This window comes from Phytophthora ramorum (assembly GCF_020800215.1).
Source record: "Phytophthora ramorum isolate Pr-102 chromosome Unknown Phyram_PR-102_s0001, whole genome shotgun sequence".
NCBI lineage: Eukaryota > Oomycota > Peronosporomycetes > Peronosporales > Peronosporaceae > Phytophthora > Phytophthora ramorum.
In genome coordinates, this window is record NW_027150647.1 from 5,128,939 (window position 1) to 5,155,788 (window position 26,850).

A 26,850-nucleotide genomic window follows, 5' to 3' on the forward strand; every position below is an offset into this window, starting at 1 on the left:
TAGTATTTCTAATGCCATAATCTATTTCTAAACGGCGGTCTCACACAAGTTCAGTCGCCACTCTCTGACGTACGAGCTCATGGCGTCGCCTCGCTACGGACGCGACCGGCTGCGGCCCCACCGCCGCGGCGCACCCGGCGGCAAACGCATCAACCTGTGGTACCTCATGGCCGGCGGCTTCTTGGTGCTGTACTTGCTCTTCCTGGTGCGCTGGCGCTTCGGCCACGTGTCGGACCTCGAGGGCTCTTCTCCCACCGAGCAGCTCAGCAACCTGCGCAAGGCCAGCAACCCCGTGCACGTGCAGAGTGACGATGCGCTGGACGTGGAGATCGCGGCGCAGATGGAGGAGCAGCGCAAAAGTGTGGAGCGCGCGCGTCAAATCCCCATCAAAGTGGTGCTCTCGACGACGGTCCCACCTACAGACGCTCCAGTGGCGACTACTGCTGCTGCTGTTGCTACAGACAGCCCCAGACAACTGGAGAAGATGGCGGCAGGGGAGGAGCTAGAAGGACGCGTGCCCGGGATGCCGGTACACCCGGAGGAAGAGTCGCAAATACAGGTTACGGAGGCCGCGGCAGCACCGGAACCGGAAGTGGCTATCGCCAATGCAGTTCCGGTCCAGATTAAGGAAGCCGCAGCAGCACCAGAACTTGAGGTGGCTGTCCCCAATGCAATACCGCAGCAGGTCGTCCCGGCTGAGGTGGCTACTACCAACGCTGTGCCGGTGGAGGTCAAGGTGGTCGCAGCGGCACCGGAGGTGGCCGTCACTAATGTAGTGCCGGTGCAGGTCGCGCCGGGGGTTGTTCCTTCTGCTACGAGGCAGCAGGAGGTCTCGGGATACCACGAGACGATGAGGTTCTTGGAGAACTACCAGCACAACCCCGACGAGTCGTTGTTCCTGTTTTTCATGTGCAGTGACGAGCAGTTCAAAGCGAATGATTGGTCGCAGGAGTGCGTGCAAGGCAAGAAACACGTGTACGACGTGTTCTCCAAGTCCCCGGGACGTAACCGATTGGTGACGGTGTTTGCAGGCTCGGAAAAGTACTGGAAACACCAAAACGACTTTTACAACGACGCGGACTTGCGCGTCAAGGGTTTGCCATGCTTGATGCAGTGGGAGGGACGCAACGGCAGGACGAGCGGAATGCTTGTGCAGAGATCGTTGTATGACGAGCCGTTTCTGCGATATCTGTTCAGGAACACAGACCAGCCCGACGTGCTTTTCCCTGCTGACGATCTGAAGAACAAGCAGATCATCACTGTCAATGGCTATGATGCCTACGTGGACGCTATGGTTCGGTACGAGCACGAGGAAAACCCGGTCCCCACGTTTTTGATGATGGTCTCAGGTCGATTCCGGAATAACAACCGGCCGTGGTGTCCGTACTGCCGATACTCCGAGTTGCCGCTCGAGTACGCTTTCTACCACTACGCTCCGAAGAACGCTCGAATGATTCGTGTAGAAGTCGCCGACTCGTATTCGGAGTGGAAAAAGCGAAACGACTTCACCCGCGACGAGAACCTGCAACTCAAGATCGTGCCACTGATGTTCGCGATCGAGCAAGCCCCCGCTGGAAGTCCAAACGGCACCAAATCGATCAACTTCACGCCACACAAGATTCGCTACGATGAGCTAGCTCCATTACGCCAGTTCTTCACAAGCTTCGCATAGATTCGTGATAGCACCAGGGTGTATATTGAGTTCTATAGAGCGCAACATTTTGCTTGTATTCTATCGTCATCCACGTCTAAGGGCTTCATCGCCTACCGCCTATGTAGTTGGCGTCCGACACTGCCCGATCATCTTGCTGTCGTCGTAACGAGAGTCTTTGCCTTGAAGACTCGGACATTTGGTCGACGATTCCACGCTCTCCGAGGAAACCGAGATACCTCGTGAAGGTGAGACCCAGAAACTCCTCGATCATTCGCAACGCAACACTGATCTCGCAAGCAGTGTCGTCTGGTAGTACTCGGACGTGTTGCCGAAGACTTCTAATAGTAACCAGACACATGCGTACGAACTCTTGAAATCTAACTTTGCGTTCATCAATCATTTCATCTTCGAGCGTGTCGAACGAAGAGCTGGAGAAGAGGTGCGAGCCCCACAAGTGCCGCGACGGAACGATGGTGTCCACGATCGAGGCCAACACATTTTCACAGATCGGGCAACGCGGCGCGCGACGGCGCTTGCCACGACTGAAATGTTTGATGAGCTGTTGGCGGAGAGCTCGGAACTCGGAGAAGCGGTGCACCACACGCCACTGCTGCTTGCTCAAGTGCACTTCAAGTTCGTAAAACACAACTCCGTCCTCGGGTCGCTCAATGTGCTGCCCGGTGACATGTGCCGATAAATAGTCCGAGTACTCGGCCTCTTCCCGAAAAAGTTGGATGTCCTCGCTGCTCTCTCGCAGCAGAACCGTGCTTGACCGGGCGGTTGCAGTCTGCTCTCCGGATGTAGTCCGTTGTCGTCTGGAGCTAGTTTCTGTGGTCGTGGAGCATCGTGTTGCCGTTGAAAACAATGAACCATAGGTATGTCTCCTTGCGCTGCTTCTGCTCGGGCCTTCGCCGCTTCGATCGCGGGATAGTAAGCTACGCGCTGACAAGTTGCAGCGCCATAGAAGTCTTGGGATCTTGCCAGTCCTCCCAGGCGCGGCCGATGCTCGGGTCTCGCGAGTTCGAGAAGGCGTCGGTAGTCCAAATGGGTCTGCAGGGAAAATGGACTGCCGCATCGCTTCTTCGACCGAGCTGCACGTGGACGCAGTCGATCGCATGGGTGAGCTGGCGAAGCAGGCCGCGTCGCTCAACCTCATGCCCGAAAAGAAAATGAAAAACTACCGGACAGTGCGGTTCGAACGCAGAATGAGAAGTGCCAGTGATGGAGGCTAGGCGAGCTTTTCAGCGAGGACAGGTCTTGGTTTCCGACGCCACGCTGGACTGTTGGGTACGCATCGCACTTTTTTTCGAGGATGCAAACATGGCTAACATCGGACGAGCGAACATCAAAGTGGGGATATGAATAGCGCCACTGGATCTCATATGCGCCACCAGCAGGGACGGATCGTGAAGTCTCTTTGTAACGAGGACAGAAAATAGCGTCGGCGTGGTCAGGCAAAGAACGCCTCTGCACTATGCGTGCCGACGTCGTGCACCGAGTCGCAGGGGCTTGTCCTCGTTCGCCTCGACTGCGAACTATCCCGCGCTTTCGACTGCGGTGATTCGAAACGGGCGCTCTGGAGTCATTTGGCTGCTCGTCCGGATTTTCGGCTGGTTTATCCTGGGAACGCGCAACTTTACACGTTGACGAACGTGGGCGTTGCTGTAGGCGTTGCTGTAGGCGTTGCCGACGCCATCGCAAGCGCGTGGTCAGCTCGACCTGCACGAATCAGCGCTTCTGGCCGATATCCACGTTCTTTCCCGCGTCCTGCGACCAATTGAGGCCAGCCAGGGAAACGGATCCCTTGGTGCTTGAGCAAGCATCTCGACGCGAAGTTGCTGGACGTGAGCGTGGATGGAAGAGCATATCCGCGCGTCCTCCACTGGCCATCTGTGGTGCGGATGGTGAGCTTGCCCACCCTCGATCTGAAGACCTACTGGCGAGTACTCGATGCATCCACTGATCGATCTGCAAAATGGAGAGCATTCACTGTTTCAAGGCAAGCGCAGTAGTAGCTACTGGCCAGCGACGCAATTGCCTTGCCGCATTGCAGCTCTAGAATCAAGCGCATCACGTCACATGGCTACACTCAGAACCCCGTCAAACACGATTCCCAACCGTTATATCGAATTGCAGAGCCACAGTCTCCGCTACCATCAGATCTGCCTTCAGGATGCGACGTCGATTTCTGCTGCCCCCAGTGCGGCACCCGCAGCTTTTGGGGCGATGGCAATCTAGTATTTCTGCGTCTTCGTCATCTTCCTCATGGCAGGATTGGCGTCAAGTCGTGGCGGACTTCCAGCGAAAGGCGACTGACACAAATGTGTCCTTGCTGCCCCGCGACGTCGAAAGCGTCGTGTGCGTGTGCACGCAGAATGACCGCACGCGAGAGGCGCTGGACGCGATCCACAGAGGCGAAAAGCGCGGCGTCACGGCTCCGTTGCAGTCGCACGTGCAAATTTGCTGCGCGTTGGCTCGAAAGGGCCAAGCAGATCGAGCGCTGGCTCGGATGCCACAACTGCGCAAACGCTTTGGCGAGCAGTTCCAATTAGCCTCAAAAAGCCACTCGAGTGTCTACGATCCGTTGCTGTCGGTGTTTAAATTGCAGGGCGATTGGCGGAGCACCCACGCTGCCATTGCACAGATGCACGAGCTAGGGGTGGCGCCTACGCTGCGTGCTTTTCGAGTGCTTATGCTGACGTCTGCTAAGGCGCGTCGAAAAGATACCTTGTTGACGACGGTGGCGTTCGTGGAGAAGAAGTTCCCTGGCGTTTGGACGGACGTGGCGACGCTTACTGCGATGTGCCAGGCGCTTTTGGGCGTCGACGAGCCGAATCGCGTGATGGAGCTCTACCGCAAGCTTGATGACGACTGGATCGACGAGCAAGCCAACACTCTGCTGTTTAACCAGTTCTTGCTCGCTGCAGTTCGAACGGGAGATACCAAGACTAACAAAGGAAAGAAGCGTGCGAGCCAGGACAGATCGTCGGATATGCAGATTGCCATGAACATTTTCGATCGGATGCAAGCAGCGCAAACTGCTGCTCCTGATGATTTCACATTTGCAACCTGCATGATGGAAGTGGGCAAGCGTGGCCAATGGGGATTAGTGCTCGACTTGTTTAACACCATGCTGGACACCCAGACTCGCGCACTAGCCGAGAAGGCGGCAAAACCAGTAATTAACGCGCTCTCTTGTTCGACCGTCATCCGGGCACTCCACAAGATACACGAAGCCAACCAACCCGAGAAACTGAAGTCTGTAGACCAAGAAAACGACACACAGTCTTCTCTTGACTCACCAAGGACATCGAAAAGCCAGCAATTCAAGCTGAAACAAGACTTGGCGGTCGTGCTCAAGCAGCTTGACTCGGTTGATCTTCGAAACATTGGCCATGCGTCGACGCTGATTGACACATTGGATGAGTTTAAGCTCTACACGGCAGCACGGCAGACCTTCAAGCGGGTCTTGGACGAAGGTATCATCCAGAAGACACCGTGGCGACTCAAGGACGGCTTTGAGATCGACTTGCACACATTCTCTCGTGGTGTTGCAAAATGCGCCGTTGTGTCTGCGTTCGAAGAAATCACGCGTTCCCAGCAGGGAGTGAGCGATGTGTCCCTCCCGGGCAACGCACCGTTGCAGGATCTCCGTATTATTACGGGTGTTGGAAAGCGCAGCGAAACATTCATGAAGCCGGTGCTAAAACATGAAATCACGGAGCTTCTCACCAAGTCGTGTCGGTCTCCACTGTGGCCGTCTTCGCACCCGACAAACCCCGGCGTCTTGCTCGTCCGCCATAATGCTCTTCGGAAGTGGCTCAAGAAAGGTGGCACTGTTCGATACTTTTGAGCGCGTCCGTAGATACAATTCTAAGCAAACAAACGTCTGCATGACAAGTACCTCTAGCTAGATAACCGGCCTATTCTGTCTTTTCAATGCTACTACTACCGCTGTACGTACAGGTATCCTGTGGGTCCGACACTTTTCGGATGGCGTTCGTAATAGCGACGAAGTACGTGTGGCTCTCGATTTCTAAGTTGCCCATGAAAGATGTATCGTCGTCGGCAGCGATGGGGAGCTTGTCGGCAGCCTCAATGAAAGTCATGGCGTCCAGCTCCTCGTAACTGAGTCCAGTTATCTCCACAAACTTGCGAATGCGGAAGTCACGCGGGATTTTGCCTACCGTCACCCCATCGGGGGACTCGACAGTGTCAGTGTCCACAACATCTGCGTTGAGCTCGGAGTCCGACGTCATACTACGGCGATTCCAGTTGGCAGAGCCGATGGTCAAGAACACGTCGTCGATGATCATGAGTTTGCTGTGGATGTAGATCTTTCGGTCTGGTTTGGTTGTGTAGAGCTTGAGTTTGTTTGGGTACTTCTCGCGAATGGGGTGAACCATTTGATACAGATATTTGATGTAGCCTGCGTTTGTGAACGGCCCTGTTTCCTCGTTTGCAATGACGATCAGTCGCTGGATCGTAGGCATCACTTCCATGATCGCGTCAAGCAGCTCTGGAACCAGAACGAAATATTGATCTTCGATGTAGATGAAGTTCTTTGCGTTCTTGATCGCCTTGATGTGAGCCTGGAACAAAGACGTCTCGCCGCGCGGAGCAAATTCCTTGTAGTGCTCGTACAAACAGCTGAAGGTCCGCACGATCTGGACACTCTGCTTACCAATACTCGCCGTAGTGTTGCTGCTGGCGTAGTCCAGTGGAGGCAGATGGTCGTACTTTGGGTTTTTGAAGTGGAGTAAATCGTCCTCAAGGCTTTGACACGGCAGGTAATCTGAGTTCCATCGGTCCAAGAAATTCGTGGCGACGTCTTTTGCTGCTGGTCCGTGGATGCGAATGTGGCCGTCCATCCAGCCTTTCTCTCGGAAAGTAATATGTCCCTCGTCACGGATCGCAGTAGCGTTGTGGTAGATGGTATCCCATCGGTCGTTAGCGAGATCAACTCCGCCCACGTATGCCACTGGCTGATCAACAGCATCCGACGAGCTTCCTGCAGCGATAACCATATTTTTCTGGTGGTGGGAAGACAAAGCTTTAGGAAGACGGTCGTCGAAGATGAACACCCCTTTCGCGCCGTTAAGTGAGGACGGTGGAATGCTGTTGATGGCATCGCGAGCCTTGACGATGTATGGTGTGTACCCAACTCCAATGTTCGTCCAGGCTAGAACGCTGACATTGCCTCCTCGATCCACGATACCAGTGAATACTTCCTTGAAGCCTGTGGTGGCACCTGTCGGGTCCACGTCAGGCTTAAGCGGGACGAGAGCTGCCAGCCACGCAGCAAGCATCACCCGGTCGTTTTCTTTGGTTGTGCTGAGGTCATCGTAAACCGCATTGAAGAATTCATCGGACACGGTGTAGGACGTCACCTTGTTACCTGTCGAGTAGACTGCCATGCCATCTCGTGGTATTCCACCTCGCGAGTCGGTGATCTCCTCTTCGGTGAGGAACCATTTCTCGGCATCCAGGATAGGCTGCCGGGGTTTGATGTCGGATCCGTCCGAGAGGTCTGCACTGCTGTTGCCACCATCCGTACTCGCGCTCGATGACTCTATGGTGCTACCTTGATCACTTGAGGTGTCGTCGAACAGAGACTTGAAGGAGAACGCCGTTGAAGGGTCCGACGTGAGCGCCAACGCAAAAACTAAGACCTCGAGAAGCATTACGCCTATCTCTCAGAGGTTTCAAAAAGTAGTAGGTCGATGTCGAGACTCTCGAGTCGAGGCGAGAGCTTTCAAGCGAGAGGATAACTTGGGATCCGCATGATAGCAATTTGGGATGTGAAAGTTGGGCTGATGATCTGAATGGGTTTTGCTGTAGCAGTTGCTTTGGTGCGAACATACCGTGCACCTCGCCCTCGGAGCGATACGATTGACATGTATTTCAGACCCGAACTCGTTAGCAGCGAGTTGAAAGTACACTTGCTAGTCTAATTTGAACAGTGTTGACAACAGTATTCAAGACTGCAAGAGCGGTAGGCTCCCAATGTCAATCTGAGCAGGTGCCTTCCTGTTGAGACGGTACCCTGACAAATGTTTTGCAGACTTCCCGAACATCTACGGCGGACTCTTATTTATCTTACACATAAAGCAGCCTCGCGCTGCATGTATTTCTTGAGAATGGCGACTCTCCGATCACACGTACTGTTTGTGATCTTGTTGTACCTCCAAAGTGCAAGCATTAAATGAAGGTCGATATCCCAAATGTCATCGAATGAGCCTCAGTCTTGCTGAGGTACCTCTACATGTAGTACATGTCATGTACTAATCAGGTAAACTGTTATGGCGAACCGCAGCAGTGCAAAAGACAAATCAAAAGACGTTGTTGCATTTCTGCTTCATTTAATTCCTACATCTGCGAGAAAAAGTCGATACATGTACGAACTGAATTCCAAGTCTGCAATTCTGTCATGCGTAGGCTTATCTAACGCTCTCTCACGCGGACTAAACAATGATTAAAACCAGCTTCGGGTACGCACTAGTCAATAAAAAACAGTGGTGAAGATACATGTAAATGCCCTCACGCAAGAACTGACACTCGGCAGATCACATTCGAATTTACATCGTCTTCCCAGTGCTGCTGCTCCCACTGTATGTGCATGTGTCCTGCGGGTCCGATACCTTTCGCATGGCATTCGTAATAGCGAAGAAGTATGCGTGATGCTGAATGTCGTTGTTGGCCAGGATCGTCGATTCATCAGCAACGGCAATAGGGAGCTGGTCCGCAGCCTCGACAAACGTCATAGCGTCCAGCTTTTTGTAGCTCAAGCCTGTCATCTCCACGAATTTGCGAATGCGAAAGTCGCGAGGCAGTTTGCCAACAGTGACGCCTTCTGGAGACTTGACTGTGTCCGTATCCACAACATCCGCCTGAAGTTCCGAGTCCGACGTCATGCTGCGGCGGTTCCAGTTGGCCGAGCCGATAGATAGGTACACGTCGTCCACGATCACGAGTTTGGTGTGAATCAAAATGTCGCGCTCTTTCTTGGTTGTGTAGATCTTGAACTTATTCGGATATTTTGATCGGATAGGCTGGACGCTCTCGTAGAAATACTTGATATAACCTGCGTTCGTAAACGGACTTGTTTGTGGGTTCGCCACGACAATCAGGCGCTGGATAGTCGGCATCACCTCCATGATCGCGTCCAGCAGCTCCGGTACGAGGACGAAATACTGGTCTTCGATGTAGATGAAGTTCTTTGCGTTCTTGATCGCCCTGATACGCGCCTGAAACAGCGAAGTTTCACCTCGGGGGGCGAACTCCTTGTAATGCTCGTACAAGCAGCTGAAGGTTCTCGTGATCTGCACGCTTTGCTTCCCCAAATTGGCCTTAGTGTTGCTGCTGGCGTAGTCCAGAGGCTCAATCTTGTCGTAGGTTGGGTTCTCAAAATCGAGCAGTGCATCGTCGAGCCCCTGACACGGCACATAGTCCGAGTTCCAGCGAGCTACGAAGTTGCTCGCGACATCCTTCGCGGCCGGGCCATGGATTCGGATGTGGCCGTCCATCCAGCCCTTCTCTCGGAAAGTAATGCCGGCAGCATCGCGGATAGCTGTGTTGTTGTGGTAGATGGTGTCCCATCGGTCGTTGGCAAGATCATATCCGCCCACGTATGCCACTGGCTGGTCGTTGGGGTCTGTGGAGCTGTTGGCGGCGATAACCATATTTTTCTGGTGGTGAGAAGCCAAGGCTTTGGGTAGGCGATCGTCGAAGATCAGTATTGCTTTTGCGCCGTTAAGTGAGGACGGTGGAATGCTGTTGATGGCATCGCGCGCCTTGGTGTTGTAAGGAGTGTAGCCAACCCCGATGTTGGCCCAGTTGAGGATGTTGACATGTCCTCCTCGCTCCACGACTCCAGCAAACACTTCCTTGACGCCGGTCTCGGCTCCTGTGGGGTCAACATCCGGTTTGAGCGGAACGAGGGCTGTCAGCCAAGCCGCAAGCAGTACCCGGTCGCCCTCCTCGGTGGCGCTGAGGTCCTCATACACTGCGTCGTAGAACTCGTTGGCCGCGGTGTAGGATGTCACCTTGTTGCCCGTCGTGTACACCGACATGTCGTCGCGAGGGATGCCACCTCGCGACTCCGTGATTTCCTCTTCGGTAAGGAACCACTTCTCGGCATCGAGGATAGGCTGCCGGGGCTTAATATCCGTTCCATCAGAGAGGTCAGCGTCACTGCCAGTCTGCGCTTCCGTACTCGATGAACTGTCTTTCGCCGAAGAACCGTTGTCGCCGTCAAACAACGTCGAGAATGAGAAGGCTGACCCAGGGGTCGGCGCCACCGCCAACGCGATCACGAAGGCAGCATGGACAATTAAAGTCGTGCGTTGGCTGGTCATCTCGAACTCGAAACGTGGAGTGCCGCGGGGAGGCGACAATTAAGTCGACGAGATACTGCCACTTCTACTCCCCCATTCAACCATCATCTGTCTGTCTACGACCCGCCAGGATAGCAAACCGAGATGTGATGTCCGTAGTTTCCGCTCGCATGGGCCCGTCCATGGGAGAGTAAGGTTCACCGTAAACCGGAATTCAGTTGAGCTGCAGGTATACAGTGCTACCCCCTCGTTATGCGCACCTCAATACTCCAATACCCCTTTATATCCGATAGTATGTGAAAGGAAAATGCTGCCAAAAGAGTGTTTTATTATTAATACCTCTTAAATCGCTTTGGTGAACGCACTGTGCATAACGAGGGATAGCACTGTACTGATTTGCGATTGTTTTTTACTATATTATAAATGCAATAGACGATGATTTATCATGAGTTGCTGACGGTTGTAACATGTGACGCTACGGTACGACCTCACTACCGTTACGGTAGTGAGGTCCACTTAAAAAAGCACTGACGTTCATCAAATGTGAGTCCTGAAAATTGGTGAGCCCGTTGCATTCGCGTTCAAGCACCAACGCACAAAGGAAGACAGGCAGAAAGAAAAGATGAGAAAATCGAGTTGAACTGTTCATCACTCAAATGAATTTATTGCGGTGAAAGACCCACTTCTCCATACTGAACTACCAAAGGCGGTAATGCCACTGTCGTAGTAAGCGGATGCGAGGAGCGTAGCTGTAGCAAACCCGAGCGGATTGTCCGCGAAGCAAGGTGGGTCCAGCAGTGAGCTCACTAGTGAGCGTTGCCGCGACTCGAAACAAGTTTTTGTAGAACAATATTTACACATTTAAAATAAGTATTTACAATATTGTTTACTTCCTTTGCCGGGGGATTCTGTACATGTAGTTGCAAGCAACACTGCTTCCGGCTGCAAAGCAAACATATGCACATCAAGACTGCATATGTTTGGGTATTTTCCAGATACTTTTAATTTTTTTATTTCTATTTTTAGGGAGGTCATAACCCAAATTAACAAATCACAGGCCGTGGTTTTTGGAGCGAATCCGTTCGTATACATGCATGACCTTATATTTTGGTATGAACACGTACATTTTCGTATGCCTGATGTATTCGCAGTCTTAGGAAGGTTTTTGTATTATCGAGGGCGTGATCCTGTTCTTCTATCATGAACCAACCTTGGTAGCTGTGCGTGGAATATCTTTTTTCTGCATTTCTAATGCTCCTTCCTAGGTTCCTACGAAGAAGCATACCGCACACCCACGATTTTGGCGCGAAAATGCTGCGAGAGCTTGGCTTCTGGTGCTCGGAGGAAGAGCTGTCGACGCAGGAATTGCTGGACGTTGGCCGGCCGAACCCAGTCTTGTTAGTGGACGATGCCTGGTTTGCCGAGTGCGATCCGAGCTTCATGGATAAAGTCGAGTGGTACCTCACCCAAGGGGCTTTCGTGGAGAGCCACGAGCTCGCCTACAGCTTATGCAGATTTTCAGACTGCTCGTTGGCCATGGAACAACCTCGAGTAATGGGAGCGTGCACTATGACCGACGGAATTTATTGCTGGCCAGAGGGATATTGGCACTACGTCAAGCACCACCACGTCAAGCCACCGCAGGAATTTCTAGACCACCTGCTGGAAAGATACGACACGATGGTTGAGATGACGGCTGAGAAGAGGTTGTGGCTATGGGACGAGTTGGAGCAAAAAGCAGTGGGTATGCCCAGAGCTATGCAGGAGTGGATCACCAACTACACAACCATCCAAGTCGATCCGTGATGGTTTCTCCACGAGAAAGACAGACGGTAAGCTACTGTAGCTAGAAGCGTCACACTATTGTTGCGTGAAAGCTGATGTGCGATAAATTAACCAGATTTCCCAGAATGGTTGCAAAGGCGACTTTGATAAATTGACCGAGTCGAAGAGAGTGCAGTCGAACGGACCGTCCTCAGCCGCGACTCGGAACGTGTGTTTTCTTTGTGGGGGCCTGGGAGGAGGACAATCTTCAGTACACACTCCTTGCTACCATTGCGGACCAAAAGAAATAAATGCTGATGCATTTGTGGCCAATTGTAACCCCGACGGACACCGCTTGGTCTGTTTTACCAGTCGATGACGTCACCCTTTCCGAAATGCCGAAGCAGCAGGGGCTCCCCGATCTTCGCTCGCGCAATAATACGCGCCATTCCCTGGACGCTTTCCTCAGGTTCGACAGCACCCCGAAAACTACTGTATGCAGTGTTCACATTTCCTGGATGCAGCAGCACACAACCAATTTTCTGAGGCTCCAAGTCAATCGCCAAACTCTTCGTGAACACGTTCAGTGCGCCCTTCGACGCACGCTGAGCATACGCCCCGCCAGAACTGTTGTCTGAAATACTGCCAATACGCGACGTGACTTGGGCTACAAACGCAGTACCTCTCGCGCCCACCGCCAGCTGTAGATTCGGCAACAAAGCTCTGGTCACGAGCAGCGGGCCCAAGGCGTTCACCTGGAACTGACGCATACAGTCTTCTGCCGTCGTATCAGCCAGGTTGTGTAATCCCGACGAACCAGCATTGTTAATCAACAAGTCAATTGGCACTCCAGTCAGCATCCTCGCCGCCTCTTGGATCGATTGTTGCTCCGCAACATCCAGCGGCATCAACCTCCACGGCATCGACACTCTCAACTACAGCACACAAATCAAATAGACACTAAATGACCCACACTATCAACCCCGTAAAAAATACACCACAAGATACCTCTTCTGCTTTTGCCACATCTCTCACCGTCGCGATGACATTCCATCCCTCATTCATATAGTGCCTCACAAAAGCCAGACCTATGCCTTGCCCCGCACCCGTCACCAAGACCACCTTCTTCATCGGTTCTACTACAATATCCGTCCCCCGTGCAGGGGTGACCGTCGGGGTTTCTGTGTGGACAATCTGTCTCCCTGGGGTATCTCTCGCCAGCGCCAAATGATCTGTCACATCTGTCACCGTCCTCTGCGGTTGTCCCTCATTATCCCCCAATGAATTGTCTTCCGTCCTCCTGCGCCGAAACTGTCTGAATCGGATCCCGTGCCTCGCCATGAAATTGGTCATCCAGCCCACCGACAACCCCAGCTTGGGACGTCTGTCCGCCGGCAGCTCCATGAGAATCTGCTGCGCCTTTTGTACCAATAGCTTGCGAGATAGCCGCACTTCTTCAGCCCCGCATTGGTCTACGAATCCCTTGAGCATCGTCTCCAGCTCGGGGCTCACGACGTCTCGGCCGCGTTTCGTGATTCCCTGCCGGTGCTTCTGCTCGATCTCCTCCGCCGCCTGAAGGACCTTCTTGACAGTGTTAGCGGACGGCGCGCGCTCCAGGTTGAACGCGGCTTTGGCCCATTGCGCCAGCTTCACCTGCGACAGCGCGGGGCTGCGGCGGTGCTTGGCGATCACCTCGTACTTCTCCTCGATGGTGAGCCACTTGCCCATACTCGAAAACTTTCAGGAATGGCGTCATTTATTTTTGTTTTTTTGGACCAATCGCGTGGAGTTTAAATGATAGAAAGTTGGATGTTGTGATGTTGACAGTTCGACATGTATAACAAATGTTGAAGATCCATGCACTCAACTATTACTACTACCAGCGATGCAGTCGTACTGCGGATCCGAGACCTCCCGCATTATGCCCGTGATAGCGATGAAGTATGAGTGATACTCGATATTGAGCTTGGCCAAAATCGTTGACTTCTTGCCAGCGGCAACCACAAACTGATCCGCGGCTTCAACAATAGTCATGCCATCCAGCTCGTCGTAGTTGAGCCCCGTCCACTCCATGAACTTACGAATACGGAAGTCTCGAGGTAATTTACCTACCGTTAGCCCCTCAGGAGACTTGATCGTGTCACCATCCACCACGTCTGCGTTGAGTTCCGAGTCGGCCGTCATGCTTCGACGGTTCCAGTTGGCCGAGCCGATGGACAAATACACATCGTCAATGATCACAAGTTTCGTGTGAATGAGAAGTTTGCGGTCTGCCTTAGACGTGTAGATCTGGAACTTGTTCGGGTACTTTGACCGAATAGGCTCGACGCTCTCGTACAGATACTTGATGTAGCCTGCGTTGGTGAAGGCGTTGGTCTGCTCTTTTGTGACGACAACAAGGCGTTGGATTCGTGGCATCACCTCCAGCAGTGCGTCACGTAGTTCTGGCACGAGAACGAAGTACTGATCTTCGACGTAGATGAAGTTCTTCGCGTTCTTGATGGCCTTGATGCGTGCATGGAACAGCGAGTTTTCGCCGCGTGGAGCAAATTCCTTGTAGTGGTCGTACTCGCAGCTGAGCGTCCGCGTGATTTGGATGCTTTGTTTGCCAAGTTTGGCGGTGGTGTTGCTGCTGCGATAGTTGGGCGGCGGGATATCGTGAAACACAGGGTTCTTGAAGTCAAGGACGTCATCTTCGAGGCCTTGGCACGGTAAATAATCCGAATTCCAGCGAGCTACGAAGTTATTTGCAACGTCTTTCGCTGCTGGGCCATGGATTCGGATGTGACCGTCAATCCATCCTTTATTCGTCTTGTAGGTGATCTTGCCTGCATCCCGAATCGCAGTGTTATTGTGGTAAATGGTATCCCATCGGTCGACAGCAAGATCCAGTCCCCCCACGTACGCCACTGGCTGATCAGCTTTACCGGAGGAAATGTCTGATGCGATGACCAGTGTTTTCTGATGGTGCGAGGCGATAAGATTCACGCGGTCGTCAAAAATGTATGTTGCTCGGGCTCCGTTGATCGGGGACGGCGAGATACTGTTGATGGCGTCTCGAGCCTTGATGTTGTAGGGCATGTATGAGCCAGCAATGCTCGCCCAGCCAAGGATGTTGACGTTTCCTCCTCTCTCCACGACTCCAGCGAACACTTCCTTGAAGCCCGTCTTGGCTCCTGTCGGGTCGACATCGGGCTTCAACGGAACGAGCGCAGCCAGCCACGCAGCAAGCATGACCCGGTCACCCTTCTCGGTCGTGCTGAGATCGTCGTAGACAGCATTGAAAAATTCATTCGCTACGGTGTAAGCTGTCACTGCGTTTCCTGTCGTGTAAACAGACAGATCTTCACGGGGAATGCCAGCTCGTGAGTCCGTGATTTCTTGCTCTGTAAGAAACCAATCCTGAGCATCCAGGAGCGGCTGTCGGGGTTTGATGCTGGAACCATCAGAAGCGCCTACGTCTCCACCCCCGTCTTCTGTGATACTGGACTTTGAACCATCTTCGTCGTCATCGCCGTCAAATAACGAGGAAAACGAGAAGGCCGATGAAGGAGCTGGTGCTATCGTTAATGTCAGCAAGAAAGCGATAAAGAACACTCTGCTGGAAGTTCTCATCTCGGAGTGGAGTGTGGTTGTCTACGGTTGGCCGTCTCGATCAACTGCAAAGACTGCCCCCGCGAAAGTAGATTGTATGGAGCTCATGATCATGATCATGAGCTGCATAATCCTCGTATTACACTTTTTCCCGTACCCTTTTGAGCCCGTAAACGTATGTAGGCAGGATTCCCTTCACGATGTGTACATGTAGTGGGTATGCAAAATTCTACCTTTTCAACTCGTGTCAACGGTGCACGTGTCTTGGGGGTCCGATACCTTTCGCATCGAGTCGGTGACGGCGACAAAATACGCGTGGTGCTCAATGACATTGTTGGCCAAGATTGTTGAGTCGTCCGTAGCAGCCGCTTCAAACTGGTCCGCAGCCTCGACAATAGTCATGCCATCCAGCTCGTCGTAGCTGAGCCCCGTCCACTCCATGAACTTACGAATGCGGAAGTCTCGAGGCAATTTACCTACCGTTAGCCCCTCAGGAGACTTGATCGTGTCGCCATCCACCACGTCTGCGTTGAGTTCTGTGTCGGCCGTCATGCTTCGACGGTTCCAGTTGGCCGAGCCGATGGACAAATACACATCGTCGATGATGACAAATTTGCTGTGGATACAGAGGTCTAGCTTTGCCTTGGTCGTGTAGAGCTTGAACTTGTTCGGGTACTTTGACCGAATAGGATCGACGTTTTGGTACAGATACTTGATGTAGCCTGCGTTTGTGAAGCCGTTTGTTTCTTCTTTCGTGACAACAATGAGGCGCTGGATCCGCGGCATCACTTCCATGAGTGCTTCCAGCAGTTCCGGCATGTACACGAAGTACTGATCCTCGATATAGATGAAGTTCTTCGCATTCCTGATAGCTTTAAGACGTGCTTGGAACAGCGAGGTTTCTCCTTTGGGCGCGAACTCCTTGTAGTGTTCGTACTTGCAGCTGAATACCCGTGTGATCTGAATGCTCTGGTTGCCTAGATTAGCCGTGGTGTTGCTACTAGCATAGTCCAGTGGTGGGAGAGCATCGTACGGAGGGTTGTTGAAGTCGAGCAGGTGCTCTTTTAAATTCTGGCACGGCAAGAACTTGGAGTTCCAACGGGCCAAAAAGTTGCTCGCAACGTCCTTCGCTGCCGGACCGTGAATCCGAATATGGCCGTCCACCCAGCCTTTTTGCTGGTACGTGATGTGACCTGCGTCTCGAATTGCAGTGTTGTTGTGGTAAATAGTGTCCCATCGATCGTTGGCGAGGTCGATTCCTCCTACGTATGCCACAGGCTGCTCATCAGCATTCGACGAGCTGCTCGCAGCAATAACCATGTTTTTCTGGTGCTGGGAAGAGATGAGCTTGACGCGGTCGTCGAAAATATAGGTTGCTCGAGCTCCGTTAATCGCAGATGGTGGAAGGTTGTTGATGGCATCGCGAGCCTTGATGTTGTAGGGCATGTATCCGCCTGCGATGTTGGCCCAACCCAGAATACTCACGTTCCCTCCCCGCTCTACGATGCCAGCAAACACTTCCTTGAAACCGGTTTTGGCTCCTGTGGGGTCAATGTCGGGCTTGAGCGGAATCAGGGCTGTTGTCCAGGCGTTCAACAAGACGCGGTCGCCTTCTTTAGTTGTGCTGAGATCGTCGTACACCGCGTCAAAGTATTCGTTGGACACTGTGTAGGACGTCACTTTGTTGCCTGTCGTGTAAACCGACATATCGCTGCGCGGGATGCCGCCTCGTGAGTCCGTGATCTCTTGTTCTGTGAGGAACCAGTCTTTCGGGTCCAGAAGTGGCTGCCGTGGAGTGATGTCTGAACCATTGGAAAGATCAGCACTGCCGCTGGAACTGGGAGTTGATGAGTGCTCAAACAGCGACTTGAACGATAACGCAGAGGAAGGAGCTGTCGATACTGCCAACGTGAAAACTAGGGCGACGAGCAGCATCTTGAGCACGTCCGTCGGCTGCGAGGATGAAAACGAACTGATGGGGGCAGTCTGCAGGCAAGTGCGATTAGTTTTCGAGAGCTTGAACCACGAGCGAGTAGCGCAAGAAGGATACCTTTGATCATGATCGCGTTTTGTGATGGGGTGTGCATTTTTTTCACGTGTGTTTTTGCAGGTGTCACGTGGATTGATAGATCTACCCTTCAGTGATTGAGGGTTTATTTATCACGTGGATTGAGGTTTTCACGTGCGGTCTGCAGCAAATACTAACTTGCTACAGCTAGATTTTCTATCAACTGTCCATATGCGCGAAGGTGTTCACGTCACTTCGTACTATAAAGCACTAAGCGATACAAATGTTTGGACGCCATCTCACTCATCAGTAAATCTGAAGAATTTGAGTGTACAGCTTAACGACTATAGCTGGTGTTTCATTTGATATTGCTTGTCATAACTTTAAAGGACTCGTGCAGCTGTGATTCTTAAAAGGCGTGGCGTATTATCAATGGCCGATCGATTTCTACGAAGACGAGAACATCACGGTTGAGCTATAAGACATTCAAGAGCTTATAGAGATGCTTAACTACACGCATTACCCAGGTTACGCCATTGTCTCAATTACCCAGCTACTGCAAGCACGCAGGCAACAGTATTTATTAATAATACATTTCCTTTTAAGTGGAGCTGAGCACACGTGAAAAACTGGCGCCCATACGTGAAGATCACCGCATGCGTGATTTCCTACAAGGTTTTCACGTGTACATTGAAATCTCTTACCACACGTGAAAACCCTTCAAAACACGCGTGAAAAATTGCCCCCCTTTTGTGATGAGTTTTCATGACGGCCTGGCATGGAAGTAGCCAGGACTGTGTGTTTTTTTCGTTCTAAAGTTTGTTTGAGTAGCCAGGAGATGATGTTCAGATTTGGTTCTCTCCGAGCAGTTGGTATCACGCTCCTGTATCCACAATATGAATTTACAGTAATATTACCGGTACGGGAAAATCGAGGCTATCGCGGTTCGCTTCCCTCGCGATATGGAGATAAAACCTCCTGGCGAATACAATGCGTGGCTCGCTGTGGAACTCGCCGTCGCACCTTGGCTGTATGCTGTACCACATATCTGTGGTACAACTCGGTATGGACAACAAGCATTAATACATGCATTTATGTTGAGCTGCACGGATGCAATTAAGATTAATGGGATTTCACAAAATGTCACGAATACCGGCGCTTGAACGGAGCAAACCGTTCGTATTATTAATAATACTGCTGACAATCATGCAGTTGGTCACCTTCATTGCGCTCGACTAAAGCACAGACTGTTACTGGTACTGAAGTACTTCGAAGTACTTCACATTTCAAACGAAGACAAACCTGTTTATCAAAATAGACTCCAAACCTCCAGAGTTCTGCAATCTTCTTGGAAATATTCAAACTCGCCCAGCCATCAGTTGTTGTTGGCGCAAACGTCTTGGGGGTCCACTTGCTGGCGGATGAGGTCGGTAAATGCGACATAGTATACTTTATAGTCGATCTCCAAATGCTGCAGTATGGTCGATGCATTCGTGGCGGCAGCTTCGAACGCAGCAAATGCTTCAGTCAAAGTCATGGCATCCAACTCTTCGTAACGCAATCCCGTCATTTCCTGGAACTTGCGAATGCGAAAGTCTCGAGGCAGTTTGCCTACCGTAACGCCGTCAGGGGACTCAACTGTGTCCTGATCCACGATATCAACGTTGAACTCCGAGTCGGAAGTCATACCTCGTCGATTCCAGTTGGCTGACCCGACGGACAAATACGCGTCGTCGACGATCACGAACTTGCTGTGAACGTACAAGTTCAGGACTTCTTTTGTCACGTAGATTTTGAACTTGGTCGGGTATTTCTTTCGGATCGGCTCAACCATGTCGTACAAATACTTCGGGTACCCCGTCAACTTGTACACACCGTTTTGAGGGTTTACCACAACGATTAAGCGTTGGATCTTCGGCATCACTTCCATGATCGCGTCAAGGAGCTCTGGGACGTAGATGAAATACTGGTCCTCGATGTAGATGTAATTCCTTGCGTTCTTGATGGCTTTGATGCGCGCCTGGAACAGCGAGTTCTCACCTTTTGGGGCAAATTCCTTGTAGTGCTCGTACTCACAGCTGAAAGTTCGCGTGATCTGGATACTCTGCTTACCCAAGCTCGAGGTCGTGTTGCTGCTGGCGTAGTCTAGCGGGGGGAGGCCTTTGTACGGCGGATTTTTGTAGGCGAGCAGATCGTCGTCAAGTCCGCGACACGGAAGGTATTTCGAGTTCCATCGTGCTAGGAAGTTGGCTGCCACATCTTTCGCTGCGGGGCCGTGGATCCGCACATGTGCATCGACCCAGCCTTTACGTTCATACGTGATGCCAGCTGCATCCCGGATAGCGCTGTTGTTGTGGTAAATAGTGTCCCAACGGTCATTGGTGAAGTCAAGTCCACCCACATACGCTATGGGCTGGTCATTCTTCGAGGTTGAACGGTTTGCTGCGATGATCAGCCCCTTTTGGTGGTGCGAAGATGTCATTGTACGCACCCGATCGTCGAAAATGTATATCGCTTTCGCACCATTAACTGGGGACGCAGGGAGATCGTTGATGGCGTCGCGAGCCTTGATGTTGATTTTGCGGTGCAAAATGTTGGCCCAGCCGAGGATGTTGAAGCTCCCTCCTCGCTGCACAACACCAGCGACAACTTCACTGAAACCCGTCTTGGCACCCGTAGGATCAACATCAGGCTTTAGCGGTACAAGACTCACTTCCCAAGCAGAAAGCAAAATGCGATCGCCCTCTTTCGTAGCAATGAAATCGTCGTAGGTCGCGTCGTAGAATTCGTTCGTCACCGTAAGAGGCGTCACCGCATTACCAGTTGTGTAAACCGACAGGTCACTGCGAGGTACACCGCCTCGAGAGTCCGTGATGTCCTGCTCCGTTAGAAACCAATCCGTTGCTTTGAGAAGAGGTTGCTGTACTTTGGCGTCCTGGACTGTGTCAGCGTCAGTTGCTACCGAGGCTGAAGCTGAAGAACCACCGTCGTCGCCATCAAACAAAGAAGCGAAGGAGAAGGCTGAAGCTGGGGTCAGCGCCACTGCGAGTACGCAGGTCAATACCAACGCTGGTGCCGTCAGACCGCGACCACTTACCTTTCGATGCAGCATCTGACCCAGCGCGAAAATGACCAGTAGGGCATCGCAGCAATTTACAGGAGGACTGTGATGGCCGAATAACAGCAGGGGAACGACAGAGATGCCAGTTGGGATGGGAAAACACACCAAGATCCTGGTAGGCGCTGGATGGTAATCGAGGGTAGTCAATGTATCCAGAAAGCAACGTGCGTACCGTAATGAGCGTCAACCTGCAATGTCCTATGTATACCAATTTAAGCAGGTCAACAAAGTTTAGCTGAGGAGACCTAAGACAAATTTCTACACTGCCCAAATCAATTCTATTCTGTATTAAAAGGCTATCGGTTTATTGTACTGACACATATTACTGTACTGCGATTACTCAGTACCGCGGATTGCCCGTTCGAGCGTTCCACTAGAACGGGTAATCCGCTGTGTTGCAGTGCACGATTTTGCTGCTCGCCGATCCGCTGGAACCGTGGTGTGCAGTACGCTCCCAAAAGGAGGGTACATGTACTGCTCGACGGGGAATTTGCATCGTCGATGAACTTCACATGCCACAACGGCTGTAGGACTAACTACAGATAAGTTTTCATTTCATGGTTCAATCAGATGGGCAAGTGTCCTGGGGATCCGAAACCTGTCGAATGATGTCGGTGATCGCGATGTAGTACGCATGATACTCGACTTTCAAATGTTGCAGTATGCTCACCTTGTCGGAAGCTTGTGCAGCGGCCTCGAACTTGTCGGCACTTTCACTAAATGTCATGGCGTCCAGCTCGTCGTAGCTCAACCCCGTCATCTCCTGGAACTTGCGGATACGAAAGTCCCGAGCCATTTTCTTTACAGTGACACCGTCAGGCGACTCCACCGTGCCACCATCAATGACATTTGCAGCAATCTCCGAGTCGGACGTCATACTGCGGCGATTCCAGTTGGCCGACCCCACTGACAAGAATACGTCGTCAACGATGAGTAGCTTGCTGTGAACACAAATCTCTCGCTCCGTCTTCGTCGTGTAGAGATTGAATTTGTTCGGGAAGGCCTCGAGGAGGGGCGTAACCATCTCGTAGCTGTACTTGACGTACCCTCCGGTGCCGAAAACCTTGGTCTGAGGGTTTGTAACCACGATCAGTCTCTGGATTGTCGGCAAAACCTCCAACAGTGCGTCCAGCAACTCCGGCACGAGGATGAAATACTGGTCCTCGATGTAAATGAAGTTCTTCGCGTTCTTGATGGCTTTGAGGTGGGCTTTGAAGATCGAGTTCTCACCGTGCGGGGCAAACTCATTGTGGCTGTACTCACAGCTGAAAGTCCGCACGATCTGTACGCTCTGATTACCGAGGTTGGAGCTAGAGTTGCTGCTCGCGTAGTCCAGCAACGGCAAATTTTCGTACGGCGGGTTTGCGTAGTCAAGCAGATCATCGTCAAGGTCTTGACAGGGCAAGTGTTTCGAATTCCATCGAGCCAAAAAGTTGTTGGCCACGTCTTTCGCGGCAGGTCCATGGATACGAAGGTGGCTGTCATCCCAGCCTTTGTAGCCGTTCGAGACGTTGGCTGCGTCGCGAATTGCCGATGCATTGTGGTGCATGGTATCCCATCGACCTGTGGTGAAGTCCATTCCGCCCACATATGCCACCGGTTGCTCTTCGCTGTCTGAGGAGCTGTTGGCTGCGATGACCAACGTTTTCTGGTGGTGGGATGATAATGGGTAGGGGAGGCGGTCGTCCAAAATCATCACCGCTTTCGCCCCGTTAACTGATGATTCTGCAATCTCGTTGATGGTCTTGCGAATGTCGATCACTTTGCTGCGATGCTGAATACTGGCCCAACCGAGGATGTTGACACTCCCCCCTCGCTTTACGACATCAGCCATGACTTTGTCGAAGCGAGTCTTCGAACCTGTCGGGTCCACGTCAGGCTTCAGCGGAACCAGGGCGACAACCCAAGCTGCAAGCAGAACACGTTCGCCTTCCTTCGTCGACGCAAGGTCGTCGTAGGCTGCATTGAAAAAATCATTCGGCGCCGTGAAGGAGGTCACCGCGTTGCCTGTCGAGTACGTGGCCATATCACTCCTAGGCACACCACCCCGCGAATCAGTCATTTCCTGCTCCGTTAGGAACCAGTCTGCGGCATCCAAAAGAGGTTGTCGTGCCGGCACGTTCAGGTTGTCTTGGTTTGCTTTGTTAGAGCTCGTGTCATCAGCAGAGTCGTCGTCATTGCCAAACAACGACGAGAACGAGAAGGCCGACGTAGGAACCGGGGCCAATGCTTGTATCCAGCAGGTCAAGGCGAGGGCCAGAATCGCGCTTCTGCGAGTGCGTACCATATTGGCTGGAAAAACTTGGACTGAGAGGAGACGGAAGCATGGGCAAGATTACGACAACCAGGGGGGTCGCCCGGACACCACGATTCTAGTGGACTAGTGGACACATGATGATAACACGGAGATGTGAGGTGTTGTGCATTGAACAGTGTGTAAGTGCACTTGCCCTCTTGGGAAGTTGAACTCGCTCGAGAAGTTGTAGCGGATGTGAAGGCTGGAATCCTGCCAGGTGAAAAAGCGAGAGTGCTGCCGTTAACCAGCAAAGAAAGCTTCCTGAGCTGGTTGCTTTGACAGGATAGAGTATCTACCGCTTGCAGGCTGGAAAGTGATATCTACCCCACTCTGTGATATCGTAAGTTACGTTATGAATCGTAACGTACACTGCTCGAGAATTGAGATCCACGTGGCCTGCACGATCACCCGATCCGATAAGAAGTGGTGCAAAAAAATCCACAATGTTTCTGACAGCCTTTCATTGCCAATTTTTCTCTTTCTGCATTGCCAGCTTCTTTGTAGATCGTGATCTGTTCTTGGATTACTGTCTACGTGTCCAAAACTCCACGTCTTTCTGAGCCTTGGCAAGGACCTGAGCCGTACATGCCAATGGCGAGCGCACAGTCATCTCATAAACACAGGTGGAGGGCTCATCCACACTCAAAATCTCGTTTTCCTCGCCACAGTTAAGATATACAAACACGGACCTGTACACGCATACAAAATGTGTCAGTCCTAAACTTAATAGCAATTACCAGTCAAACCACCATCATACCTTTCCGGGCCCTTGTAGCACCTTTGACCCTTTGAGTATCGCATCTTCGTGTGATCTATTTCGCCCTCATTCGAAGAATCATTGGTCTCATCGACTGCCCAGCCATCCCACTTGCCAAGCCTCGTTCGGTCTTGCTTGACTTCACCAAAGGCGCAGAATTTGTACTCATACTTCTGCTTAACATAATCAGTAACACTCAACTGAGCAAAACATTTTTCAGCACAGTCTGTAAAGCACAACGAACCTCAATGCGCTTCTCGATACACTTATCTTTCAAAGAAAAGTAAGCGCGGTCTGGGCCATAGTCCATTTTGGCAGCTTCACGCTTTTCGTTTCTCTCTTTCTCCAACTTGGTGATGTCCGTATCGATTTCATGCAATACCTTGCGCAACGATTCCGCTACAGGGAGTTTTACCTCCTCATCCAGCTTTGGGCTTCACAAATGCAGAATATATCATCAGCAAGGGCTTACAGTCCAGTAGCGAACAATAAGCAACTTACAATAAATACTGATACGCATAGATAGGTGCGTCCCAGACAACTCGAGCACCCCACATCACCGAGCTGTACGAATCATACACACTGCCTCCGCCGAGTTGACGGAACCAAATCGAACGTGATGGAGATGGAAAGTCCGGCAGCTTGGCGATGGCAGAGCCCGCAACCTCAGGAGTTGACAGGACTCCCCACAGTGTTCTTGGAGAAAACAAAACCAACTCCACTAAACCGCGGACAGGGGAAATGACGATACCTTTTTCGCAGAAAGTTGCTGCAGTTAGAATTTATAGTAAACACATAGCCCATTACATTTGATGCACTCGTACCAATGACTCGCAGACCGTACAGCCCAATCTTCTTCCTTCCTTCAGCCCCACCATTAAAAAGAGGCCCAAGGAAATCTTCGCGCCGCATTTGCTCCGCCGTACGCGGCACTCTTCTGCAACAAACATATTTTAGTCAGCTTCAAGAACCTAACCGATGGGTATACAGAGAAAAGCGCGCACAACTTCTTGGTGGGGGATTGCTTGCTGTGATCCAAGCGCAGGTAGTCTGCGAGTGAAATCCGGGTGCCGTCCGGCAACTCAATCAAGCTCTTGACAGTCGCTCTCCTCGAATCCAGAACCTCTGATGCACGTTCGTCTTCTTGCGAATCCACCGGAACCTCGTCGTCCGCCACTCGAATGGCATCAAGACCTTCGAACTCCAACGCCTCAACGGCCTCTCTCTCCGCTGCATCTGAAAACTGCTGCTTGCCGGACTCCCCACTCTCCACAGCACTGTGTCCCTCCACGTGCTTCTGCCTCGCCACCTCCATACGATACTTCTTCTCCCTCAGCTCCTCACGGTCCTTGTGCACCGTCACTCTCTCCTTCAGCAATACCAACTTCTTCAGCTCCTTCTCCGTCGTCGTCTCCGCCTGCTCTTCACCGTGGAAAAAGTTCGCAACTTCCCCGTCGATCGCCGCTTGTCGTTTTCCAAACCCAATTGTCACAACTTCCAGTCTCTGCTCCGCCTCCTGTTGGAAGCTCTCGGCCGCTGTCGCACACGTGCTCGGACACGGCGATCCACCTCCAAATTCTTCGTCCGACCCGTCACAGCAGTCGCAAATCCCGTCATGGACCCGTGACGTATGAATCTACAAAACAACCAACATTTTAGTATGTCTACCTTAAAAACTCATGACACCTTCACTGCTTCTCACTTTTCCTGGGAAAAACCCGTCATTTTCACAGTAGAATTCACTGCTGATGAGGTGCGAGCAGGCGGCGGTGCCCGGTTCGTCCTGGCCATCGTCGCAGTCGCAAAAGTCATCGTTCACGCGCCGGATTGGCAGATCTGTGGCTTTCCCGCCCACAACGCACGAGAACTCGCTGGCAAGGAACTTTCCCTGGTCGGCCGGAGCGACGCCACGGATCTTCACAAAGGAGGATCCTCTGGAGGCCGCAGGGAGAAGGCTCAAGAGCAGCAAAGTATGCACCACGCGCGTCATACTGATCTCTGATTGAAAAGTGAAGTGAGGGAGGAGGGGATTGGCTGATAATATTTATTTTCAACCAATGCGAAGGCGTTTTCAAGTTGAAGACGATGGAGATGGGCGAGGAGGACGCTAGTCGTCCTCTTCGTGGTACATGTATTCGTCGTAGTCTTGTTCGTCTTCGCGTTTGCGGGCGTTGGGCTGCGTGCACATTGTGGCGCCCACGGCTTTGAACTTGGACATTTTGAAAGGCTCCGAGTGCTGGACCCTCGGATAGTTGCGGATGTCTTTGGCCACAGAGCTGTTGGTCTCTCGAGGCAACGGGAGTTTCTGAGAGGCGATCAAGCAGATTATGTTAGAACGATGCCATGCGTTGTAGTACAGTCACAGTTGGTGACGTACTCCTTTGGTCGTCATGGTACTCAAGTCCGGGTAGTCGGCGTTGTCGTTGCTGAATGACGTGTAGCGCGCTTGCACCAGGCCCCAAATGTCTTCGGACGCCCTGCAGTGCACCAATCACCCGTAAGATAAAGCCAACTGAAACCAACTTGCAGGGTCCATAAACTCACTTTGACTTGATGCCGTAGATCGTGTCGTTCGTGGGGACGAAGCCGCCTTTGCATTTCGCCGCGGGCTTCACCACGATGTCTGGATGCTCGTTTGCGAACTTGCGTGCTTCGCCTGCGCTGATGTAGCTGCAGAAAGAAAGGTCATGTGAGTTCATTGCATTGGGCTTGGAGAGCGCATTGCCCGCGTCACACGCACCCGTTCACGATCGCCTGGCGGTTGGTCTCAATGAAGCTGCGTCCGGTCTTGGCCGGAGGAGACGGCACCGCCTGCACCCACTTGCCAATCACTTGCCCCGCGTTCTCCGGATCACGCTGAATCTCGTAGCCGTAGACGTGCTTCGGGTCCTTCGCGTCCGGCAAGTCGTACGTCGTGCGGCGCACAGTGCCCACGGTGCTCTTGATCATCGTCCGGCGCAGGTTCTGCGGGTGGTGCTCTTTCGCCATCGTTTTCTTCTCAATCAACAGCACGCCGTACAACTTTTATCCAAATGTACGATCAGATCAGGAAACAGCGTAGCCTGTCACCACCCCGCTAAAACCAGCGCAAGACAAGGACTGCAAGAATAGCTCGCCGCCCAAAAAAAGCAGCTTCAAATGTAAATGTAGCCATGCCTACCAAAAATAGCCATCTGTCTGTTAACCTGTGTACGCCACACAACCATATATAAACTGTGCTCCAGTCGTTCCTCAACGGCTCAATTGCCGACTGGCTGGTCAAGAAGTGATACACTCGAGCGCTAGCAAAGCAGCTCCCCACCTCCCACCACCTACCGTCC

The 26,850-nt window shown here is 52.1% G+C and overlaps 11 protein-coding genes across 12 annotated transcripts; 3 read left to right on the top strand and 8 right to left on the bottom strand.

The window, feature by feature from the left end:
- Window positions 1–79: 79 nt before the first annotated feature.
- Window positions 80–1,672, top strand: KRP23_1313 (uncharacterized protein; the record flags this gene model as incomplete). Its single annotated transcript, XM_067883698.1, has 1 exon — window positions 80–1,672. The coding sequence occupies one exon, from the start codon at window positions 80–82 to the stop codon at window positions 1,670–1,672; it is 1,593 nt and encodes a 530-aa protein (XP_067751885.1).
- A 2,155-nt stretch (window positions 1,673–3,827) lies between these two features.
- On the top strand, window positions 3,828–5,507 carry KRP23_1314 (uncharacterized protein; the record flags this gene model as incomplete). The annotated part of the gene is made up of 1 exon (XM_067883709.1): window positions 3,828–5,507. The coding sequence occupies one exon, from the start codon at window positions 3,828–3,830 to the stop codon at window positions 5,505–5,507; it is 1,680 nt and encodes a 559-aa protein (XP_067751886.1).
- Window positions 5,508–5,577: 70 nt separating this feature from the next.
- On the bottom strand, window positions 5,578–7,338 carry KRP23_1315 (Phospholipase D A; the record flags this gene model as incomplete). Its single annotated transcript, XM_067883720.1, has 1 exon — window positions 5,578–7,338. One exon carries the CDS (start codon window positions 7,336–7,338, stop codon window positions 5,578–5,580), a length of 1,761 nt encoding a protein of 586 aa, XP_067751887.1.
- Window positions 7,339–8,232: 894 nt separating this feature from the next.
- On the bottom strand, window positions 8,233–10,011 carry KRP23_1316 (Phospholipase D A; the record flags this gene model as incomplete). Its single annotated transcript, XM_067883731.1, has 1 exon — window positions 8,233–10,011. One exon carries the CDS (start codon window positions 10,009–10,011, stop codon window positions 8,233–8,235), a length of 1,779 nt encoding a protein of 592 aa, XP_067751888.1.
- Window positions 10,012–11,301: 1,290 nt separating this feature from the next.
- KRP23_1317 (uncharacterized protein) lies at window positions 11,302–11,796 on the top strand (the record flags this gene model as incomplete). The annotated part of the gene is made up of 1 exon (XM_067883742.1): window positions 11,302–11,796. The coding sequence occupies one exon, from the start codon at window positions 11,302–11,304 to the stop codon at window positions 11,794–11,796; it is 495 nt and encodes a 164-aa protein (XP_067751889.1).
- A 323-nt stretch (window positions 11,797–12,119) lies between these two features.
- KRP23_1318 (C-factor) lies at window positions 12,120–13,482 on the bottom strand (the record flags this gene model as incomplete). The annotated part of the gene is made up of 3 exons (XM_067883753.1): window positions 12,120–12,421; window positions 12,527–12,689; window positions 12,763–13,482. 3 exons carry the CDS (start codon window positions 13,480–13,482, stop codon window positions 12,120–12,122), a joined length of 1,185 nt encoding a protein of 394 aa, XP_067751890.1.
- Window positions 13,483–13,617: 135 nt separating this feature from the next.
- On the bottom strand, window positions 13,618–15,369 carry KRP23_1319 (Phospholipase D A; the record flags this gene model as incomplete). Its single annotated transcript, XM_067883764.1, has 1 exon — window positions 13,618–15,369. The coding sequence occupies one exon, from the start codon at window positions 15,367–15,369 to the stop codon at window positions 13,618–13,620; it is 1,752 nt and encodes a 583-aa protein (XP_067751891.1).
- Window positions 15,370–15,585: 216 nt separating this feature from the next.
- On the bottom strand, window positions 15,586–17,283 carry KRP23_1320 (Phospholipase D A; the record flags this gene model as incomplete). The annotated part of the gene is made up of 1 exon (XM_067883775.1): window positions 15,586–17,283. The coding sequence occupies one exon, from the start codon at window positions 17,281–17,283 to the stop codon at window positions 15,586–15,588; it is 1,698 nt and encodes a 565-aa protein (XP_067751892.1).
- A 1,448-nt stretch (window positions 17,284–18,731) lies between these two features.
- On the bottom strand, window positions 18,732–22,764 carry KRP23_1321 (Phospholipase D A; the record flags this gene model as incomplete). Its single annotated transcript, XM_067883786.1, has 3 exons — window positions 18,732–20,398; window positions 20,454–20,520; window positions 21,148–22,764. The coding sequence occupies 3 exons, from the start codon at window positions 22,762–22,764 to the stop codon at window positions 18,732–18,734; spliced, it is 3,351 nt and encodes a 1,116-aa protein (XP_067751893.1).
- Window positions 22,765–23,296: 532 nt separating this feature from the next.
- On the bottom strand, window positions 23,297–25,520 carry KRP23_1322 (Glucosidase 2 subunit beta; the record flags this gene model as incomplete). 2 transcript variants are annotated; one of them, XM_067883798.1, is made up of 7 exons in its annotated part: window positions 23,297–23,462; window positions 23,531–23,703; window positions 23,775–23,964; window positions 24,032–24,281; window positions 24,355–24,467; window positions 24,538–25,166; window positions 25,233–25,520. In XM_067883798.1, the coding sequence occupies 7 exons, from the start codon at window positions 25,518–25,520 to the stop codon at window positions 23,297–23,299; spliced, it is 1,809 nt and encodes a 602-aa protein (XP_067751894.1). The 2 variants fall into 2 exon arrangements, with proteins under 2 accessions (XP_067751894.1, XP_067751895.1); XM_067883799.1 differs by having other exon boundaries at window positions 24,535–25,166.
- Window positions 25,521–25,637: 117 nt separating this feature from the next.
- KRP23_1323 (uncharacterized protein) lies at window positions 25,638–26,518 on the bottom strand (the record flags this gene model as incomplete). Its single annotated transcript, XM_067883810.1, has 4 exons — window positions 25,638–25,835; window positions 25,908–26,007; window positions 26,075–26,200; window positions 26,271–26,518. 4 exons carry the CDS (start codon window positions 26,516–26,518, stop codon window positions 25,638–25,640), a joined length of 672 nt encoding a protein of 223 aa, XP_067751896.1.
- Window positions 26,519–26,850: the final 332 nt, after the last annotated feature.